This window comes from Parasteatoda tepidariorum, chromosome 5 (assembly GCF_982258835.1).
Source record: "Parasteatoda tepidariorum strain Cologne lab strain chromosome 5, Ptep-v5.0, whole genome shotgun sequence".
NCBI lineage: Eukaryota > Metazoa > Arthropoda > Arachnida > Araneae > Theridiidae > Parasteatoda > Parasteatoda tepidariorum.
The window spans coordinates 100,041,029-100,065,235 of record NC_141759.1 but is presented as its reverse complement, the minus strand read 5'-3'; the positions used below and the strand labels follow the sequence as shown (position 1 = coordinate 100,065,235).

General features: G+C 29.3%; 1 protein-coding gene across 3 annotated transcripts in view; it reads left to right on the top strand.

Moving 5' to 3' along the window:
• LOC107440357 (protein tyrosine phosphatase non-receptor pez) overlaps positions 1-22,591 on the top strand; it is a 145,148-nt gene extending 122,557 nt beyond the window's left edge. For all 3 annotated transcript variants that reach the window (XM_087164624.1, XM_087164625.1, XM_087164626.1), the window contains 13 exons: positions 243-287; positions 2,033-2,072; positions 5,293-5,344; positions 6,310-6,652; positions 9,771-9,950; positions 10,039-10,195; positions 11,181-11,558; positions 12,886-13,104; positions 14,996-15,124; positions 15,951-16,019; positions 18,488-18,647; positions 19,736-19,884; positions 20,346-22,591. In XM_087164624.1, the coding sequence (XP_087020750.1) occupies positions 243-287; positions 2,033-2,072; positions 5,293-5,344; positions 6,310-6,652; positions 9,771-9,950; positions 10,039-10,195; positions 11,181-11,558; positions 12,886-13,104; positions 14,996-15,124; positions 15,951-16,019; positions 18,488-18,647; positions 19,736-19,884; positions 20,346-20,474 (2,050 nt within the window). In that variant the 3' untranslated portion in view covers positions 20,475-22,591. The remainder of the gene's footprint in view (positions 1-242; positions 288-2,032; positions 2,073-5,292; positions 5,345-6,309; positions 6,653-9,770; positions 9,951-10,038; positions 10,196-11,180; positions 11,559-12,885; positions 13,105-14,995; positions 15,125-15,950; positions 16,020-18,487; positions 18,648-19,735; positions 19,885-20,345) is intronic.
• The last annotated feature ends 1,616 nt before the right edge of the window (positions 22,592-24,207 follow it).

Sequence of the window (24,207 nt, the reverse complement as noted above, 5' to 3'; positions counted from 1 at the left end):
TAGGTCAAATGTGTGGGTATGGGTGGTATTCTTCTTGAAGTACCCAATCGAACTATCCTCACTGTTGTTGTCTTTAGGCTGTTTGTATTAATTTTGCAGAACTCAACATTTGTGCATCAAGGTTAGAATAGCATAAAATAATCAATTGTGGAATGGTCAAAATGAAATGATCTGCAATACTCTACTTTTTTAATATGACTATTCAAGCTTTTATTTTAATAATTATAAATTTGTATTTTCAGTAGTCCTGTTCCTGAGCAATTAGTAGAACTAAAGCCACCTAATATGTGAGTAAACAATTTAATGTGCCATGAAAATTCTGTATATGGGTCAATATAAAAACTGTCATTTTCAGTTCGAAAAATTTCAAAAAAGTAAAGTGAATGAAAAGCTTGGAAACTTTTTATATTAATAGATATAATAATAAAAATGCATGTCCTCTAAATTTTACTTAATATTTAAGCAAATTAGTTGAACTCTAAATTTTTAAAGTGAGGGAATGATGTTTTATTTTATTCATTAAGTTATAAACACAAAACGAAATTTTTAATTTGTGTTATGTTCTGTTTTTTCTTTACATTTTATTTTTTGTTCTTTACGTGATATATATTTTTTCTTAATGTGTTATATTTTGTTTCAATTTTTGAGTGCTCCTCATTCTATTAATTTATTTTGCTATGACTATTGATACAATATTAGAAAGCATTCCCTTTTGCAGATATAATCGTGTAAGCTGATGAGGAAATTATATCTTTTCATTTTTTTGTTTTCGAGCTTAATATATATATTTATAATTTTTTTAATTACTTTATTTTATTTTAATAAGTCTTCTTTTCTTTTCATTATTCTTTAATATTTTCCATGTTTTCCGTATATTTTCTTTATATGAGTTCTATATACTTGCAGCTTATGCACAGTAAATAAAACTAATTATTTTTCTTAATTTTCTTTGTTTTTCTTCAAATCCTTTTTGTCTTTATAGTGATATATATATATATATATATATATATATATATATATATATATATATATATATTGTGTGACGCTTATGATTTAAGGATTTGCAAACAATGAAATTGATACAAATACAAGACTGCAAACCATTCTATTTCCATTTCTTTTGTTGAAAATAATCCAAATGTGCATCTTAACCAAAAATAATTCTTTACAGCTTCCATTTTATCTGTATTGCAAATTTTTTTGCAATTCAGGGTTCAAAAATTTTAAAAATGCATTGGTATAGTGTGAATCTCACTAATTTCTAAAAATAAGTTGATCAAATTCAATTTTGCATCTAATAAATGATGCAGAAATAAATCAATTTTTTAAATATTGTCAATTTAAAAAAAAAAAAATCTTTTCAACTACAATTTTATAAGCATAACTGCCAGCTTGTGACATAGGGAAAACTTTTGTGAAGAAATAGTATAATAATACATAGAATTTGTTTTTATTTATTGTTTATTTTTTAATGGAATGACTGTAAAATAAGCAAAACATAAAAAGAAGCATTCTGAGTTTGACTTTAAAGTTAATAAAAGTGATAGTACAGTAAAAAAATTAATAAATTTTAAATTTGTTTTTTATTTTATTAATTATATTATTTTATTTATTTATTTATTTTACCTTTTGCATGTTCTTTTTTTTTTAATAGATCGGAAAATGAAATCTAGTTGAGCATATTAAAAAAACACTGTCTTGAGAAAGTCTCATAAAAGTATTCTCAAATACGCAGATTGTTAAATTACATAAAAACAAAACAAATCAAGTTTTATTTTTTATTTCACAGTTTAATTTCAAGAATTTCCTTTCAAAATTTGTAAAGGAAAACAATAACTTTTATTTATAGTTTTATTTATAGTTTTTTTTATTTATAGTTTGGCATGATTATTAATATTTATCATTTATTTACATAAAATTGTGTCATGCTTTAATGTTTCTTTATAGATTAAAATGACATATCAGTTACTTTCATGTTAAAAATTAGTTTTTGTTCCATGTAGCCACTTTTAAAAACTATTTTATTTTTCAGGTTTCAGCCTTCATTTAGTAGCAAAACTTTGCCAATTAAAGTAAGTACTATTTAGCAATATAATTAATTATTATTTAATGTTTTGCACTTTTTAGCTGAATGTTTTTTTTCCTAAGTATATCTTACTAATGGTGGGTTTCGTATAAATTAAATTCACATTGTCACAGACCTTGCTGACTTGTGATCAATTTTAGTACTTTTTGTCATAGTGGACTTATGCTTTCTCTTTCATAAAAATCGATTTCTAAATCTAAGAATTATGAAAGATTGCAACTAATTTTTGTAAATTTTATTTAAAAATTGCAATTATAACTTATAGATATAAACTAATACAATAATAATTTATTCTCATGTATTTTTTACTGAAGTATTAAACAAAGTCGAATTGTAGGCTTGGTATCAGCCAAGGATGAACCAGCTGAATATTCTTTAAATATATATTTGTAATGTTAAATATACCATAATTTGCTGAGTTACGCCACCCTTAGATATAAGCTACACCTGCCAAATTTGCCTGAAAAGGAAAAGTTTTTCATCAGAAAAGACGTACAGAAAACTTAACTACAGGAACGATCGCGGAGTTAAAACATCTATTACACACAGCAAATTATGTACAAAACAAATTATTAAACGTTTAAAGTCGTTAATATAATTTTTGAATGTGCAATAAATTAATAAATGCGATCTTATTTCAAATCAGAAATTATGCATTTCGATAATTTTCTTCATAACTTTTTAAATATACACAAAATTGTACCATGTACCATTTATGTGTGTAATTCAGACACAAAACAATTGCAGCTGCATTACATTAATAAATAATAATTTAAAATACTCCAGTTTTGTGTAAACCAAGTGATTAAGAACCTAAAAATAATTAAAATAACCTAAGAATAATTAAGATAAGTAAATTAAATTATAATAAATTGATGAAAAGAATCTTTATATGGAACTTTTTGTACCACGTAGAACAATTACGATCACATCTCATCACTTAACCATAAAAAATCCTTACAATAATTCTAAAAAATATTAATAATAATTAAATAAAATAAAATACAAACCTCCAGGGAAAACCACGACCTCTATTTTTGGCCACTTTTGGAAGGCGCAAAATTTTTTCCATTGACTTTGTGTTGAAAAAAACCTTTAAGTGTGACCATTAAAACCTCCACCAGTGATCAGGCAAACCTCTGCACCAAATGCAGAAAAGTTCCAATAAATAAACATGAAAAAATATCTAAACAAATAAGTATAATGTTTATTATTATGTATTTAAAATATTTGTGTGAGGCTCTTATTTAGAGAGCTGTAAAAACTAAGTATCAAATAAACCTCTTTTTAATGTCTAATTTTTATGATATAAAATGTCTCATTTTTATGATATTATTTTAGAAAGTTCGATCATTCATAATTGGTTTTTACGCATCATTATATAAATAAGGATCATTTTAATTTATGCCGAATTTTATTCATCAATCCAGTTTTTCTTGACGCTAACACAGGTAGCATTTCCGCGCCAAGAAAATGACACTGACTAAAATTAAAATCGTTTGTGAAAAATAATATACTTTCGATAACATTTTGAAGACAATGGAAGAAAAAAGGTTTGCAAATTTTAATCATCCAATATCAATGGTGACGATACAATTGTTTATGCAGTCAAACTTCAAACTATTTAGTGAAGCTTGAAAGGTGCCGAAATTTCCGTTCACCATGACCGGGAGTTATCAATATCGGTATTGCAAACAATTTTAACTATTTTTTTCTAACTGCTCTCTTTTATTACACATTGTTTAAATAAATGACCAATAAAAAGAAATACAAAGATAATTAAAAAACAATATGTAGTTACAAAAATTGTGTTATCTTTTATTTTTTATTTCTCTTCGTCTTGCGTACAAAAAGTTTATGGATGGTCTTTATTTAAGGATGGGTAACTGAGATAGAAGAAGCAAACAAGAAAAAAATGCTCGTGGCTGCATTCCCCTCAATAGATGGTTTTAAAAATCGGCATATGTATTTTATGTCGAAATTTCAAAATTACCAAAAAATGAAGAAAATAATCAGTTAAAGATAGAAAAAAGTTCATAATATCCAATTTCTTTTCTTCTTTTGATTAACTATATCCGCAAAAAATAATATCTGCGTGTAGCAAGGCACAGGAGCTAATATTTCGTTAATATATCCAGGAGTTCTGTATAACGTGGTTTGACTGTAATTAGTAAAGTATTGCTATTGTGTTGATGACAAGATATCTGAAAGACTTCACATTCTGTCTTTTGTTCTTTATTGACATAGAATTTTTGAACAAATTCAACGGAAGAGGTGTTTTCTAATCCTCAAAGGAAAGGAAATTTCCACAAAAAAAAAAAAATTTCTGACAGCTTCATTAAAATTTTGAAGTTGAAATTTTTAATTATGAAATGTCGTCATCATCATAATTGACCAGACGGCTCAATGTGGGCCATTGCCTTCCTCTGAAGGTTTCTCCATAACGACTTTCGATTTATCTTTGATATCCAATTATTCTCATTAATTGCAACAAAATCAGACTCCACTGAGTCAGCCCACCTCAACCGTGACCTTCGCCGCTTTCTTTCTCCAGTGAGTCTAAAAAGCAGTATCTTTTTTATTGTAGTGTCATCACTCATGTGAATCACGTGGGCCATCCAATTTTATTTTTATGTATTTAATAATATCGGGTTGTTTATAGATCTTGTACAGTTCAAAGTTAAATCTCCTTCTCCAGTTATTGTTTTCATTTACACCACCGAGTATACACCTCAAAATCTTTCTCTCAAATATTGTGATACAATTTTCCTCGAGTTTTGTCATTGTCCAAGCTTCAGAAGCGTATGTAAGACTGGCCGGACAAGAGTTTTGTAGATTAAGAACTTTATTTTTCTGGAAAGAAACCTAGATTTAATAGTTCTTCTCAGCCCTATTTGCCAGATAGAGACGGTTTTTTATTTCAGGAGTCATTCAATAATTGATCCTAAGTAAGTCAATAATTGTCAATAATTGATCCTAAGTAAGTAAAACTCCTTACTGTTTCAGAATTATTGGATGTATTCCACATTAAATATGTGGTATGCTCATTATAAAAGGTCTTTTTAACGTTAAATTAGCCATTTATTAAAAATTAATTTAATTGTCAAACCTGGGATCTCGTTAAACAGAACTCGTAATGCACTAATTTGACTGAAATGTTAATTCAGGTATTAAATTAACTGTATTTTTCTTTTCTTTTTTTTTAGCCAGCTGAAAACAAACCTCAGAGTGCAATTCAAGACAGTCATGAGTCATTAGGTATAAATAGTTTCATTTGTCTGTTGTTTCATTACTTTTGCCAAAATGCATAATTCCTTCTGAAGTTTGTAGCATTTATGAAATTTATTTTATAAATAAGGAAAAATAAAAGTCAATAAGTTCCTAATACAGAGCTCATTCTAGGCAGGGTAAACAGGGCGCAGCACCCTGCTGCCCTTTTAGTCAAACGAATCCACCCTGTTGCCCATGAAGTAAATTAGTGCCTTTTTATAATAGACTCCATACCCTTTTTGCCCTTTCTTTCTTCAACCCTTCTTTATTTTCAACTCTTTTTATTTACTTTCATTGCTGTCAATACATAGATTTATATGGCGAAGGAAAAATAGTGCACTTGTCTTTGAAAGTTTGCAGTTACTTCACTATCGTTAAATCATAATTATTATTAATCATTTTAATTATTAAATCATAACTACAGACACTTAAAAACATACATTTATTATTTTATTAATATATGCATGCATTTTAAATAAATTACTAAGCTAATTAGCTCATTAACTCGATATATATATATGTTAATTTATTAATAAAAATTAGTAATTAATATGATATCTTTGGTACTTTTAGTAAAGTAAAAATAAATAATAGGTCGTGGTAAATATACTTACCACCAAAAGAAATGGCATCAAAATTTTAATTAATTTTTTATAAGCTAAATGATATTTTCTTTTCTTATATGAATTTCAATGCCAAGAATTCTTTAATTTACCTTTACTAGAAATAAATAGCCCACTAAAGGGTTAGGTGCATTTTTAGATTTTCTAAGTTTCAAGGATGTTGTTATAAATTTATTTTTATTTTTAAAGGTATATTTTGCATTTTGAAAGGATTTTTTAGAATACAGACTATGGTAAACTGTCTTTTTAAGTTGCTTAACAAAAGGTCCTTAATTCGTAGATGATTGGCTTTTTTAGAAATAAGTAATTTTCACCTTACTATTGTTACAGATGGATTAGGTGTCTATCACACTGATCAACCTTTTAATGAAAATGTTCAAACAATGTCCAATCAGCAGCCTGATAACACTTCTTGCAAGGTTCTCTCTTCCCACCCACCTCCCATATCTGCACGCAACAGTAACTCTTGCATTTCATCTACAAATGGAGATTCTGCTCACTCGATTTATTCACAGTCGGCCCTCCGACGCGCGTCTTCGTCTGATGCATCCATTCATCGCAGCTTAGCCAGCATCCAGGAGACTGATACCAAACCTGTGTCCTCAGTTTTACCACTCTATAGACAAGCTCCAGATTATGACACTGCAGTTAAGTTAAAATACGGCCTTCAGAGGTATGGATTTTTTTACTTTTAAAAACATAGTGAGCATGACCAAAAATTATGTAAACTCTTTGCCTACAGTAGTGCAGAATATGCTTGATCATATAGAAGATTTTCGGGGAGAATTCAGAGAGATCCGTGGGGGGGGGGGAGACCAATTTTTTGTCAAGCTTTAAAAAAAAATATTGCTAAAAAACAGTGTATGTAGCATTTTTAAAAAAATACTTAAAGGTAATTATTATTGTTTTTAAAACCCTTAAAGGTGTTAATTTTCATTAAGTTTATTAAAAATATTTTTATTTTTATTTATTATTTTTTTTAAAACCCTTTTTTTTGCGATGACAATTGTCAATGACAATGAATTACTCATTTACATACACTGAGCACTAGATACGCATTTCATACAAACACATTCATTTTGTGTAGCGTTTTTAAAAAGTGCTTAAAGGTCCTTATTTTTTATTTTGGGTTCTTTAACAGCCCTTAAAGGTGGTTTTTTCAAAGGGTGTTTTTAAAAAGTGATTAATTTTCCCTTTTCAAAAATGATATTTTTTTTCTTTACCATGACGATTTTTGTTGCGTATTAGAAAAACGCCTGGTTTTCCCATTGTTATATTCAACTACAATCCATTTCAGCGTGCCTTCGGTCTGTATCTTTTTATGGTGGCTAATGTAATCAAGAAAATATTTCTTTGTCAGGGACTAGTTATTTTATCATGATGATGTAAATTCTTTGAAAATTATTTTGCATTTTGTTAATGTATATAGTGCTTAAAAATATGTTTGGAGTGCTTAAAAAGTACTTTAAAGGTGCTTATTTTTTGTTGAGAGATTTGACTACTCATGCTAATTAAATTTGTGAAAAATGCTTATTTTTTTCTTTTTTTTTATAGTGTTTTTTTTTTTTTTTTTTTTTTTTGCAATGGCAATGCTACTCACTTGTATACATTCGTGTACAGTGAGCGGGATTCATTGAAAAGAATTCCTGCTCTCCCTCATCAGGGTTTGTAGTTGCCCTGATATTTGTGATTTTCCTGATTAAAAATATGTCCTTTTTTGTCCTGATTTCTAATTTGTAGCATTTTGTCCTGATATTCCTTAATTTTTTTCTCTTTGGTTATTCAGAATAACACGGTATAATTTAGAATAACACGGTATTTTAAAAGAATCATCTGAATTTTTTTAAAAATTACTTTCACATGAACACTTGAGAAAAACCAGTCTTCTCAATGTCAAAAGTAGTGAAAGCTAGTAGTCGAGAAAGGGAAATTCAAAACGTTTTCCCACTGATAAGGGATTAGCTACTGCTTCTTTATCTTCCAATGAACAAAATGAATTATTGCTGAATTAGTATTGGAACTGTTACAAATAAATAGTTTTGATAGTATGAAACATATTTTAAATTAAACTCATTACACTTAGAAGTAATTTTAAATTATATTTTTAAATGTTATTTAATCTTTACAATTTTCATTATTTGTGATAGAAATTTATTAATTATTTTTTAGTGTTCTTAATTTAATAATGCCTGCACTTAATTTCTTGTTTGTGACTTTAATTAAATTATTAGAGACTGTACTCACTTTTTCAGTAGTAATTAATTTAATGGTTTGGAGTGTACTTAATTTAGTTACAAAATTCAATTAGAAACTATCGTAAAGTTCATATGGTAATTTTTATTCAGAAAATACTTTTAGTCAATGCTAAAACCACTGAAAGCAAGGGGGTCATCCCCTCTGCAGAGGATCAAAATAGCGATGGCATGTCTTTAACACAGCGAATATTAAATATTTAAATATGCGCCATAAACTATTTTTTCTGTTCAAATAGAGCTATAAATTAACACTGATGTTATCTTTAAAATATGTAAACAACTGAATCGCTTATAGTAAAAATTAAAACAACGACTAACACTTAGCCAATCAGAAAATTCCATTTCGTTTTTCGCTTATCCCTATTTAATTAATTAATTAATATTTGAAAAAACTGTATAAACATCAAGTGTCATCCACTACAAGTTCAAAAAAATGTATTTGAACACTTAAGTGAAAAAAGGTATTTTATTACAATTGAAAATTTGAACAAGATATAGGGAGAGTGTGAACTAATTGTAGGAATTGAAAAACGTAATTTTATTAAAGATATTTTTTGTGTACATTTTATTTTGAATAAGCAAAATTACAATGGCTTAGAATTTATTTACTGGGTGAAGATGGACCTGATATCCATTTTTGATTCAAGTTCGTCATTACTAGAGCCCGGATTTTGATGACCTAAAAAATCTGAACTAATGCTCTTAAAAAATGCAGAAAATGCCCCTAAAAGGTACAAAAAATGCCCTTAAAAATGCTCTAAAAATGCGAAAATTGCGCTAAAAATGCCTAATGACATGAAATAAATAAAGTAAAAATATTGAACTGAAACAATGTTTTTACTCTTTAAAATTATTATGAGTCATTTCAAAAAATATAAAGCAATGCAATACTTGTTCTACGTTCGTTAAAGTTTGAAAAATATGTCTTATATTCTAAAATAACAAAAAAAGGAAAATATATTGACTCCAAAATATTTTTATTTTGTATAGAAACTTTAATGAATATAACAACTTCCATCTCATAATATTACCAAATATCAGAATTATATTGGATTATTAAATGTTTTTTGATAATTTTAAATGTAAACGAGCGTCTCTTGTCTGAAAGTAAATTTTTATACCTGGAGAAGTTTCTTTCAACGTCTAGTGATGTTATTGGTGCATACTTGAAAAAGACGGTCTCACTTACTGACAATTCTTCTTCAATTTGAAAAGATGTTGCTTCACCTGTTAATATTCTAGAGATTTTCTTCATTGTTTGGAAACCAGTGTAATAATAAAAATTGATAAAAAAAAATAAAAATTGGAAAAAATTAACAAAAAAATTAAAATTTTTAAAATGCAAAATGCGCCTCAAAATTTAAGGAAAAATGCCCTATAAATCTAAAAAAATGCTCTAAAGGGCAAAAAAAATGTCCAAAAATGCAAAAAAATGCAAATGTCATCAAAATCCGGGCCTTAGTCATTACACATCTGTTTGTTAGATTTATATATTTTGTTATATGAAAGTTTTTAATACTGTTATCACTATTACAGTTATAGTACTGGAGATATGTCTGCTAGTCATTTATATCAATCATCCCCCACATCCAATCCTGTTGAGAGCGTGCATCCTGCGCAACAACAACAATCTTATAGTCAGTACAAAAATTATGTCGATCTCTCTCTCCTCAATATGTGTGATGGAGAAAAAGTAGATCCAAAAATGCTTTTTAGGTATTCCTTTTCTATAAGTTTTTTTTTTCTTTTACTTGTTTCATTATCATTATTGTTCAGTTATATTTTTGTTTCCTCCTAATTTCAGGAGCAGTCGGGATCCTCCTGTTCATACGTACAGTTCTCCTGATCTTGCTGTTCCTCATGAAAACACCTCAAATCCTCTCCATCACTTCAAACCACCTCCACCTTATCCTTACATGCAAAGATCTAGCTGCAGTACACCTGATTTAACTAGAAATAGTGTATTTTGATTTTTATCATAATTATTATTACAATTCGTAATAAATTTTATTTATTTACCGTTATCCGCCTCTCTGATTATCCCTAGTTAACTCGGGTATGTTTATATTGCAAATATTTAATATCCAGAGTAAACTCAGGCGCGTCAGCATTCCTGATAAAACTGTTTTGTTTTATCGCGCTTTTATTCGGCCGGAAGCAAAGCAACAAATAATAATAATCTGCTGTGAATAATAATAATCTGCTGTGAAGTTTGCCAATATTTGTTTGAGAGTTTTGCTATTTGCGGAGCTGCAGACGTGTTTTGTACAATTGTATATACGATGAGGGCCGGGATAGCCTGGTCGGTAGGGCGCTGGGCCCATATCCAAGAGGTCGTTGGTTCGATCCTCGCCGGCCGAAAACTCCCCGTGTAGTAAATGGTGACTGATGCACGTTAAATCTGTCGAGTCTCAAAGTCCTCCATGTTCCCACAACAAATCAATACCTCTGGGGGTACTGATCCAGGAGTTTCCTTGTCTTCTGGATTGGTTCAAAATTACAAGGCTACGGAGTTGAACGTACGTAGTCGTAAACTCATGAAATTGGGTCGGCTGTTCAACGACGGTTATAAAATAAAATAAAATTGTATATACGATGGTTGAGGAATTTACATAGAATAAAGAGTAAAAAAATGGCGTTCGTGAGTGAAAGTAATGCAGAAGATTTTTCAGATGGTGAGGTTGTGACCATATACAAAGACCGATATTTAACTTTTTCCATTTGCCTGAGATAATTTGGGATAGTAAACTGATGGTGGATTAAATATTTTTTACACATATTTAAAAAAAAAAAATTAACTTAGAACTTGTGTATTATGTTTTGTTTTAGTTCCTTGTATTTATTAATGAAATTAAAAAAATTAATTGATTTTTTGCTTTTTTTTTTATCTAACTTTTAAAACCTAACCTTTATGATACTCCGAGTGATGGTATCTCCTCTTTGCAGGTCGTTTCAACCAATCCGTCGGCAGTTTTGAACAAACCAAATTTGCCTTACAAGATTGTTTCGGTGGGATGTGCCAAAGTCGTCACCTCCAATCCGATTCAGCAGCAGACCGTAGCCTCCACTAAGTTGGTAGACTCGCAAAACAATCTCCCCACTCACTCCTATGAGAACTGCAAGGCCTCGGAAGCCGAAGGGCCGACCAGACTCGCAATCAGGAGGGACAGCAATCGACCTTCTTCCCTCAAGATGGAAGGTGGAGAGGAGGCGGACCCCCTGATGGGACCTATGCTTGTTGCAGCTATGAATGGACTCTGTTTGTCTAGGCCAAATTTTTTGGCTCCCACTTTGAGTACACTCAGGATTCCAAATGATACTAGGGTATGCATTTTCTTCGTGATTAAACACACTTGACAAGTGTCCTGTTTTTTAATGAAGACTCCTGTATTTCATGACTATCTCCTGTTTACCCGTATATTCTTAAATTTCTCCCTTTTTATTGAAGAAACTTTAAAGAAAAGAAAAAAATTGGCAATAAAATATCTGCTGATGGCAAAAATGCTTCTCTTATTCCTCAACAGATGGTGCTTTGCCTGTACTCCAGCATATTTGAGTGTTTATAGTTTGATTAATTATAAATAATGGTTTTAAAAAAATCTTTTTTGGGTTAAGATTTATTGACATATTTTTTACTTAGCTAAGTGCTTAGATTATTTCTAATTTTGAATTTCTCTTTTTGACTTATATGATTATGCATGACGTGACAAAACTTAACTCATAGCCTAAAATTGTTGCTAGTAAAATCTCTGTTGTTTTATTTCTCCAATGTTGGCAGGTATGATTAAAATATAAATAAATTTCTAGGGTGCCATTTTTGTACTAAGCAATTTTTATTTTATCTTGACTGAATTCTTTTCAGTTTGTCTGCAGTAGGAACTCCCCCCGCCACAAACTCTGAAGCTGTCTGCTACTATGTAAACAAAAATAGTATATTTCAGGGAGGGTAGCTTCTCTTCACTCTAGGGCTAACAAAATAGACTGAAGAAAAAGATTCCCTTTCCCTCACCCACCCCGAGCCAAAACCTGTCCTAAACAATGACCTCTCACCCCTACTTGAAATAGTTATACCTCATTACCATAGTCACCGCCACGGGTCCAGACGAATGGCTAGGAGAGTTCTTACTTTAGACAAACTATACAAGTCTTGTTTGTGTCCATATGGAAAGTTATTCAACATTCCAGAGGGTTAAAGAGAGACAAGAAGACTGTTCTAGCTCCTACCCCATCGTACTCACATTGCCACAATTTTTGTGACTGACTATAATAAATGCACACTTTCTTCACATTCAATAGCAAAAAGTAACGTAACGTCAAAGTAACGTAACTTTTAGTAAAAGTAACGTCTATTTTTAAGAAATGAAGTAAGTTTTTTCTGTCAATCTTTTTTTTTTATTTGTATGTATTTATATATGCTAATAAATTCAATTATAATTGCTCATATATGAATTAAAATAGACTTCTAATACTTATACCTAACAAGTTGTTCGGATGAATCCAGTTCAATTGAACAGAAGTCATTTGGGGTGGTTTTTTTTTCTCTCATTCTTTTCTCAAGTTGAGCTCAGATTAAATAGTTAACGCTTAATTTATTTCAATAAAAAGAACTAGTTCTAGTACCATTTTAACTGTAGTTGTGATTTGTGTTTAGATCCAGGCTCTGGAGAGCAGGCTATCTGAAGGTCAAGTGTTTCTTGAGTTTGAAAGAATTCCAAAAAAGAAGCCCAACGCAGATTTCACGACCGCCCTCCTGCCGGAAAATGTTCTGAGGAATCGTTTTAAAGATGTCTTCCCCTATGAAGAAAACAGAGTTCGCCTCACTCCAACTTCAGAAAACAAAACTGGTTACATAAATGCTTCTTATCTAAATGTAAGTTTTTATTCATCATCTGAAAAATTAATTACTTAGTGTAATCTAACCCCAGTAAATACCTGATAAGTCTCCTGTTTTTTAATGAAGACTCCTGTATTTTGCGACTATCTCCTATTTACCTGTATGTTTTCAAATTTCTCTCTATTTGTGTAAGAAATTTTTTTTTTGTTAAAATTTGCCCATAAAATATCTGCTAATTGTAAAAATGCTTTTTTATTCCTCGGAAGATAGTGCTATTGCCAGTACTGCAGTAAGTTGAGTGTTTATTGTTTAAGTAGTTATAAATAATGATTTAAAAAATATTCTTTAGGTTAAGATTTATATAAACATTTTTTACTTCGCTAAATGTAAGTAATAATATTATTTCCAATTTTGAATTTCTCTTTTTGACTTACATGATTATGCATGATGTATCAAAACTTCTGAACTGAGCTTTGTTTTTAATTTTTGGTAGTTTAAAAAGTTCTTAAAAAAAGTTTTAAAATTTAAAATTCATAAAATTTCTTGTATCATAATTCACTAAATATAAAAGTCCTAAAATTAAAAATAAACTTAATCCCAAATGAATGTTGAAGCTAATTTTGAGCTATAATGCATTTGTTTTATTTTAAATCATTTTAGATGCCATATAATTTTTTAAATTAAAATATTTCATTTGAATTTATATTGCTCAATAAAATATGTATCTTTTTTTTATTTTTTACTTCATTCAATAACATTACAGTTAATATATTTTAAAGTAAACTTTTTGTATTATGTGATGCGATAAGAAAATAAAAAAAAGTCATCTCTCCTTTTCCATGTTTATATTTTTTCTGTAATTTTTTTTCTTTTCTTTTTTTTGATAAAAGGGAAATTTTTTTTTAAGCATCAGTTTAGTTTTCATCAGTTTTGAATAAATTTAATGTTTAAAAGAATTTAATTTTATGCAAGTATATTATTATATTGGCTGATAAAAAAGAATTAAACTAATATAAAAATAATTATTTAAAGAAATTTAATTTCAAGCATTATTACTAAGTAGACTGATTAAAAGAACTGTGTCTAAAACACTGACATTTAGGTCATTGTTTTAGACACAGTGTTTGGTTGTAGTAAAACATATAAATAAAATAAAATGAGTAATTAAACATTTTTGAAAAAAATGCCGTGAACATGTCTAGGTACTTCAGCATGTAGCCCTTCATTCAGAAAGTTGTGTACCCTACTATATGAATTTTAATTAAAAGATTTTGATATTTTATTAGATATTTTTTTAATTTAATTTAGAAATAAAAATAACCCTTAACTGAACTTTAAATATAATTATTGTAAAATAGTGAGTTATTTCCTCAGTATTCTTAAGATAAATTTCATTTCATTGTAGTTAATCAGAAAGTGCATACAATGTTCCAATTTTTTTTCTCTAAATTCCACCTTTTCATTGCAATTTAATTACTTATTAATTAGTATTAAAATAATTAAACTTAAAAAAAATGAATAATTAAAAATTCCTGATTGTTTCTTCAGTGCTCTTTTCTCATGTTATAATTTTTTTAAAAATTGTGCTAAGTCTGAAATAGAGCACATTTATAATTCTTACAGGGTGCACACCTAAGTCTATGTATGCCACTGACTCGTGACTAGATATTTAAATCCAAAACTTGTTACTGTCTTAATTATAGCCATAGTGGCTCAGGGGATAGAGCATTCGCCTTCAAATGAGGTGAACCAGGTTTGAATCTCAGTGATGGTTGGTCAATACCATGTAATTAACCAGTCAATACCATGTAATTAACCAGTCAATACCCATGTAATTTATGCATGTCACCATTGAAACTGTCATAAATATATAACTAATTATTGACTTGTGACTAGAGTTTTAAAATTGAAATACTTGTAAATGTAGGTGTCCATAGGATCCATGCAAAGGTTCTATATAGCTGCCCAAGGTCCTCTTCCCAATACACTGTACAGCTTCTGGCAAATGGTATGGGAAGATCATGTCATGGTTATTGTCATGCTAACAGATGTTCAAGTAAGAAACTTGTTTAGTAGTATATAGGACTTAAATAAACTCAAAACATAGTTTACTTATTAAATTTGTTTTAAAAAATTAATTATAAGAAATTGTTTAAAAAAGAGAAGGAATTTGAAAAAATCTGGAATTAAAAATATTTTTGAAAGCATATTTCCTTGAAACATAAATTAAATCAAAAGTTTTTATCAATGAACTTTTTATAAGCACTATTTAGTTATACAGTTTATTTATTTAATAATGATGAATTTATGTCATTTTTAGTTTCATTATTCCTAATTACTATATAAAATTTAGAGATGATTGTGGTCCGGAAAAAATTCGATTTTTCGTTTTTCGTAAACCATGCTGCAGAAGTTTCCGGAAATCCAAGGTCCAGAAGTTTAAAGAAATCATTGATCACATTTATGTATAAAATTCTTGTATATTTTATTTAAAAATATTAGAACTAGAATTAATACTTAGCATCTCTTTCATTTGTAAAAATGTTTTGGTAGAATAAATATGAGTAGAGACAAAAGTGAACTTATATTTAGCTGCATTTAATTTATTTAGAATTTCATGTTTTAAAAATATCAGCGGTTAAAAGTTTTAAAGACATTAATTTTTTTAAATGGGTCAATAATGATTTTACTAAAGAAATTTGCAGGATTTTTTACTTTGGCTCACAATGACCCCTGAAAATTTGAAAACAAAATGATGACAAAATAAATTATAATCAATCTTTTACAAATTTGTTCAGTTTTATAGCTATAGTTGAATGAAAAATAATTATATTTATGTATATAAAAAAATTCCTGGTATAAAATGTGTTTGAAATATTTAGGAAGAAGGGCGTGAGAAGTGTTTTCCATATTGGCCCCAAGAAGATGGTAATAAACTCCAAATTGGAGAGGTAAGTACAAAATTTGTGCTTTAATACTACTCTTGTAATGAAATAAACAAACACTATCATTTATAATTTTTGGTTCTAAAAATCAAAAAATGTTCTTACATTTTTGGTGTTCCGAAAAGATTTATTTATTATTTTTATTTTTTAGTATTTTTTAAAGATTTTTTGTTCTTTTTATCTGCTTCATTGATTTCCTTTTGCATGGTCATTTTTAATAAAATATTTAATAATAAATTCACTCCTCCAATTGATATAATAACTGGGTTGAGAAAAAAATCTTCTTTCTATTTGATTTTAGTGAGATAAGTATTTTTGCTCCTTGTTCTAGTAAATAATGATTAACTATCTACTTTTTCTGAATTAATCCTATATTCTTAGAGTAATCTTCTTTATTTAAAATCTGTAATTTTAAAAAATAGTGATAATAATAATCTCCTTTTTGACATATACAGAACTCGGTGTGTACCAGTAACGAGAGTCTTAGATTTTAAAAAGGGTAATGAAAGTCCAGAAAAACTCAAGATTTTTTTTGAATGAGTAGCAGAATTTTTTTCTTTAAGTTCTTAAGGAAGTGTTAACTTGCATTCGAAATTTGCGTGTCATAATAACAATAGTTATGTCAAAAGAAAAATAGACAGAAATCTATAAATAACTACCGAAAAACACGATCGGGATACAATGTGGAAGTATGACCGAATCGTTGGAAACTGAGTGGGTAAAAGAAAAGGGGAGAAAATACCTCGAATTCAAAAGTTGTGTGTCGTAATAACATCGTATTAAGAACATTAACCTATGCAAAGCTATGTAGAAATAGTAAAAAACATGAGGATAACTACAGAAAAACTATCAGTAAACGACGTGAATGTATGATGGAATAGGTTTAAAATTTGAGAATCATATTAAAAATATTGAAGTTTTTTTTAAAAAGAAAAAAAAGCAGGGGAATAACATAGAAATGGCTAAAAATATAAATGATAGATAATCATCATATGATCAACAATGATGAATGATCAACAAACCCACTTAGATTTACGATAGATTTGTCCCAAATTAAGCATGCATCAGAAAGAGATGACTCAATTTGGGTATTGCAATAACATCCAAATTTAAAAATTTTGTGGAAGTGTTCAAAAAATTATGTGTATTAAGGATGCAATGGTTGGGAACTAAGTGTGTTTAAAAGTGTTAAATCGAATTCGAAATTCATGTGTCTCATTAACATTGTATTAAAAACATCAAAATTTGTATAATCAATAGATAACTGCTGCAAAACAGAAAGTCAGTGGAAAATTACGGTGGATTCATTCACTTTCAATTAGCAATTTTTGTCGACTGGGAGTACCCTCCTGGGCCTCCCAGTCCCCCCCCCCCCATTGAATATCAATCTTAACAGAATGATTTTGCTTGATCCCTTTAAGGGTTTTTTCTTTATTTTTATATTTTAAATATGGCCATTTTTAATCTACTAATATTTACTTAATCCAAATTTTTCTTAAACAATTTTATAACAATTTTATTCATTTCTCTGAGATAATTATCACTATATCACATCCAAATTAATATGTATCTGCAACAACCAAAAATATGCTTAAAAATGCAATGATGTAAGTAGTTTTAAGCATATTTTTACTTGCACTGTATGAATCCATTAATTAATTTAAAACGATCACCGCCACCAAAAGGATTTTGTTCTACACGTGACTGCTAAGCATCAGACTTGCCAATGTTCCACGAATCTGTAGAATTCCATTTTTTTATCAGATTTACTTCATATTATGCAATTAACAGTTATAAAACTGTGAAAACTTTATATATTAGACTGGGAGACTCTCCACAAATTCTACAAAAGTAATCTAGGACTCCATCGGCTAAGTCTCTAGTGCAAGTAAATAAATTTTCCTATCATGAAATTTCATAATAGAGAATTGGGGGTCATATTCTTTTTCACCATTTTTTTTTAAAAAGCTGAAATCAAATCTTGCATGATGAAGATTAGTAGTTTCAAAAATTTGATTTGATCTCTGTATGTAGTTTATTTAAAATTATTTTAATTCAGTTAACAATTCATCAAGAACAGACTTTCTAAAATGTACTGAAGGATCATTTACAAATTTAACGTTTAGTTGGTTTTTAAATTAGAAAAACTCTTAAATTTAAAAAATATTGCCCTTTCATTAAAAAAATATGTTAATTAAACTACAATTTTATAAACAGAATTTGGAATCTTCTCTTCTCTTTGTAAGAAATGATTTCAATTGAGAGTTCATTAAGTAATGACATTTTAAAACAACTAACAGTAAAAAAGTTAAACCGTGGAATATACTTATGCAAAATAGTTTTAAACTTAACTTATGCAATTTTATTTAATATAATATTTCTTGGAAATTGGTATTTTTATTTTAGTTTAATTTGTTAAAAATTTGAAATCATATTATATTACAGTGCTTCTCATTCTTTCTATCTCTTTTTAGTTCCAAATCACAAGGAACTTCAGCATGTCATCTTCCACCTACACAACGTGTTCTCTCTCATTATCTCATGTCATCTCACACCAGCAGAGACCTCTATGGCACATCCAATATACAGACTGGCCCGACCACAGCTGCCCCCACGACCTCCCAGGTTTCATCTGTAAGTCAACTATTTTCCATTATGTGAAATATTTCAATTTGATTTCTGCTCTGTCCATTTCATTGCTGACATAAAATATCCTCAGTGGTAGACGCTTCATGGGTTAGAATTCCTTTTTGCCTTTGCACTAACCATAGCAGGTTTTGCTATTTTTCTCTCCATTTATAGCAATAATCAAAAGTATCACACCGACCACAGTGGTGACATAAAATTATTCTCATTTGTTGAGTGTGGTGAAAATCATATCATGAGTTAGAATTCCTTTGCTGTTGGTGTAACAATTGGAAGTTTTCGCACATAATTCAAGTTCACATTAGTTCCATTAAAAGTTCCTCTATAAAGGTTAGACTGTCCCAATGCTTAATTCTGAAGTTTCCTTGTCTTCTTGATTGGGTTCACACTGACAAGGCTACGGAGTTTTACTGTGATAATCGTAAACCAAAAAATTATTATAATGTGTCCCCTCGCAATTTTTCATGTCATCTCACATTTACATAAAGCATTTGAAATATGGAAAATTTATCAGTTTTGCATATTTCTTTGTGAAGCCCACAATAGGCCAATGATTAGGCTAACACCCCTGGTCACCTTCGCGTGTTCTAAGTATCAAATAATAAATGACGATTAGAAATAAAATAAAGAAAACCACTGCAAAAATGGGAAAGAGTCCTAAACAATTTAGCAGATCTGTTTATCACATTATCTTGACAGATTTGTTTATCGCATCAAATTCTAAATATAATATTCATAGCTTGCGAAGAAAGACAATATAAACACACACACCATTCATGAGAATTGAGTGGTGTGTGTGCTTTGCCAACTTAGATCTAGGTACCTAAGTTAGCAAAGTTGTCTGTTGAACTAGGCACTCAATAAAATTAAATTAAAAATAAGGCAGTGGGTGATAGATTATAAATGGAGGTCATGCTGCATGAGCAATATCACACTATAATGTGCCAAAGTCAATAATATGTTTAAATCTGAAATATGCTGAAATCTTTAAATGATCAAAATCTATAATATGTTAAAATCTATAATTGGTGAAAATCTATGTTGTAATCAAATCTATGCTATGTTTAAAACTACAGCTTTCATGGGAGAAATGGATGCAGTTCGAAGGCATGCAGCAGCAGCAGACAGCCGCCAGCCAGTACTTGTACATTGTAGTGCGGGTGTTGGACGTTCTGGTGCAGTTCTTCTCTGCGACATTATGCTTCATTGTCTCGATCATAATCAGGTAATGCCTCTCCATTGTAATACGATTACCTTTTGCACAATTACTTTTTATGTAATGCATAATGAAGCGAAGCTCATTTATAGAAATCAGTTCTTAATTATCTTTGATGAATTAAATGCCTTTTACTATTCGAAATTATGAGTTAACATAACGTTTCAAGTATATTTAATGACAGTCATAAATGGAAAATATTGCTTCTTTTTTGATGACTATAAAAATCCCTAAAATTCCCTATGTTTAAAATATTCATGCAACAATTATCATGAAATTTATATTTTGTAAAATCTTCTGGATATTTTCCTATCCTTGTTGGCTGCTATGGTTCTAGATAAAATAATTTGCTTCCATTAGATTTTATTTGTAAAAGCAGGTTGTTGTAGATTATTTGATCTGCTATTAATTGGAGTGACTATATGAGTGTATGAAAAATAAAAAACTCACACAATTTTTTGTTCTTGTAGGCTGTGGATGTGCCAAAAGTTCTGACCCATCTCAGATTTCAACGTATGTTGACCGTCCAGACATTAGCTCAATACAAGTTTGTCTACACAGTTCTCATCCAGTATCTCAAGAACTCAAGACTCATTTAGTTTCATTTTTAACATACTTTTACGCTAGACAAACGAGCATACCACACATTCCTGAAAGGATTTAGCCTTGTATAAACATTGCAGGATGTTCTGTAATGACCGCTCTTGATACATGTTTTTAGAGTCCTTTTTCAGAAGTGGTGATTAAAAAAAATAAACGCACTGAGGTTTGCAACTTAAAAATGTATGGCGTAAAAGTATTAGTTAACAAATGTGTAAGCAAAATTGAACCTAACTTTTTAAAAAAATTATTTTTCTTCAATATTAATAGAAGGAGGAAATTAAAATAATTTTGAGTTGGCTTGATATTGAAATTTTGGTTTTAATTCTTTGTTAAATTATTATTACAGAGTCAATTACAAATCTTAATTCTCATGAAAAATTTCTATGTATAGATTTGCATGAGAAATCTGTATTATTTGGAATAGGGAAGCTCTTTTAGTTAAAAAAAAAAAGGACTCGCAAATTCGCAAGTCTTGAGTTAAGGACCCATAGTTTTAAAAGTATAACGGAATCATTGCTACAGTAAATTAACAAATCACTACCAAGACAGAAAGGAATTAAAATAAACCTAAACCAATGCCAATTTGATTGTCTAATGAATCCTGTTTGAATTCTCCTCTGACAACTCTTTGATGTTTTCAGTCCCGACCTCCTTCAAATATGATTTGTTAGATTTTTAATAGTGTTTTCGTTTTTTTCTTTGCATGAGTGTTAACTTGTGATCCTCCGTGTGTTTATTTTCTTGTCCTCTTTCTGGTTTTTTAAAACATGTTTTACGATTGATCATTACGGAACATCCTGTGTAATGGCTGGAGTAAAATGTTTTCTTTTATCTTGCTTGTGGTACTTTAAGGAGGAATAAATAAATATTTAAAAATTCTTTTAACGAGAATGAATGCAATAAAAATAAACAATGTATATTTATCTAACAATTGTATTTAGTCTGCTAACCTAAAAGTGATTGCATTTTAACCCTGGACTCTGATAGCAGAAACTTTGCACCGTAGATGTGGGCATCATGATTTATCAAATTTTAATAAGGACTTTTTGTAAATAAAATAAAAAATAGAAGCTAAGAAATTTTTTTATTATTATATGTTATTCCCCGTTTATTCTTTCTTGACTATATTGATTTATTCCATTTTTTATGTATTGTGTACAAAATTTCAATTTAATTTAAACGATATAAATCTTTAGGTATGTAGTTTTTATCCATCTAATGTATTTAAGTACCGCTATATATAATCATACCTGCCAACTCTAATGGATTTTCCAATAGAGTACTGGATTTTGCCAGTTCTCTTGGTCTACTGACTTAATTAAAATTCTCCTGGTTTTTGTACATTTTAGAATATTCCCTAAAATTGAGTAAGTGTCCTGAAAAATCGAAAAATCGAATCTTTAAATAGAATTTTTGTACAGATTATTACTTGCTTGCTTGAATATATTTAAACAAGTATTACTAATACATAATGAAGCAAACAGCAAGAAATAAATTCTAATTTTTTTTGTTCTAAAATATTCAGTTTTTTTAATTTTTTTATTCAGATCTCTCTTTTTAAACTAATTAAAAAATCTTTTAACTATGTTTGATGAATTAAATGCCTGTTAATATTCAAAATTATGTGGAAACATTATACATAACATTTCAAGTATGTTTAATGTCAATCATAACTGGAAAATCTTGCAGTTTTTCTATTTTAATGACGATAAAAATCCCTATGTGTAAAATGTTTAGTACATTATGCAACAGTTATCATGAAGTTTATATTGTTTTGAAAATTTACTGAATTTTTTCCTATCCATGTTGGTAGCTATGCATGATTTATAATAATAGCCCCTATGTGAGCAATGCTGGGGTCATAGATAACTACTTAGATTCTGCTATCAAACCCACCACATCCAGATAAAAAGCAACCATTTTGTTTTAGTCTACATTTATAACTCTCTGGCTATTATCACCTGAAATGTGTGGTAGTTCAATTGTGCCTTTTTACCTCACCGAATGACGTGTTGTAATATGTATAGACTTCAAGATGGTATTTATTTTTAAGATTTTAATAATGGGAATGTTTATTTGCTATTAAATATTTATAAAGGTTGTGTCTAATCAATACGTAGCTTCAATTACATTGATAATAACATTTCCTGCAATTTCCTTAATCATGACGTTAGTAATTTATAACCTTTGTTGAACAGCCGACCCAATTTTTTGTGGTTTACGACAACTATTATTAAAACGCAAATAAGTATTGGAATAAATTCAAAGCATTGTTATTAACTATCAAATGAATTAAGTTTCACAGGCCGAAGAAAGTGTCTCCATGTCAACCTTTCAATTTATTTTGTTTTATAACCATCGTTAAACAGCCAACCGAATTTTCAGTTTACCACTACTAATGTTCAGCTCCGTAGCCTTGTAATTTTGAACCCGATCCACAAGACAAGGGAATTCCTGGATCAAGTATTGGGAAAAAATTTGCCTTTGTGGTGGACTTTTTTTGATAGAACTAAGCTGCATTTGGTTAACCTCTCACGGTTAGCCTGGCGGCAAGGTACTGTACGTAGGTACTGTGGTCCATGCAAGTCGGTTGCAAAATTCATATCGACCAGACATCGCTGGGATTCAAACCCGGTTCACCTCATTGGGAGGCGAATGTTCCATCCCCTGAGCCATCATGGAATAGAGCATGATATTGACATTTCAACATGCTTGCCATGACATTAGTAATAAATTATTTTACAGTAAATTGGCTGAAATAGCGTGGTTGGTAGGGCACTGAACCCTTGTCCAAGAGGTTGTGGGTTTGATCCCTCTAGCCAAAGACTCCCCGTGATGTAAAAGGTGTCTGATGCCTGTTAAATCTGTCGATTCACAAAGTCCTCCATGTTCCCACAACAAATCAATACATCTCTGGGTACTGATCCAGGAGTTTCCTTGTCTTCTGGATTGGTTGGAAATTACAAGGCTGCAGAATTGAATGTTAGTTGACGTAAGCCCAAAATTGGTACGGCTGTTAAACGACGGTTATAAAATAAAATAAAAAAGTGAATTAGTAAATGCAAGCTCAACGATGGACTTTAAAAAAAAGATGTAGGGAACATCAAGCATTGACTTGCTCTTAAAAGATTCTATTGCAAACAGTATGTTTTCCATCTTCATAATTTCATACAAAATGTAATGCTATGTTATTACAATAGAAATTCTGTAGAATGCTAACCTTGAACCTTTGTGTTATATAGAATTTCGTTTGTACAAAGTTACATATAGATCATTTGAATGATACATTTGAATACAAATACAAAACACACAAAAATTTGCTCAAATATCGATATTTTTTTATTACTTACAATAAAACTTCAAACTATTTCAAATGCACTGAAAAAAAATCATCAATCTATCTGCATTTTAAAAAATTTTATGATTGATTTTAAATTACCTTAATACAGAAACTTGATCAGCAGACAGACTTTAAAGTGCTTTTTTTCATAGCTGATAATTTTGTGTTTTAATCTTAGTTAAAGCCCTAAGGAATTTTTTCTATTTAAGATAAAGCTTTGAAATAAACTTTTTTTATCTTAAATATAATACACTTATTTAAACTGTGCATGGAATAAGTATTTTATGAGGTATTATAATTTTTATAGCATGTTATATGTACCTAACAGGAATTTTTAATTTTTTTTGTACTTTTTTACAAAATAATTTATAAACAATGTTCTAAATGAT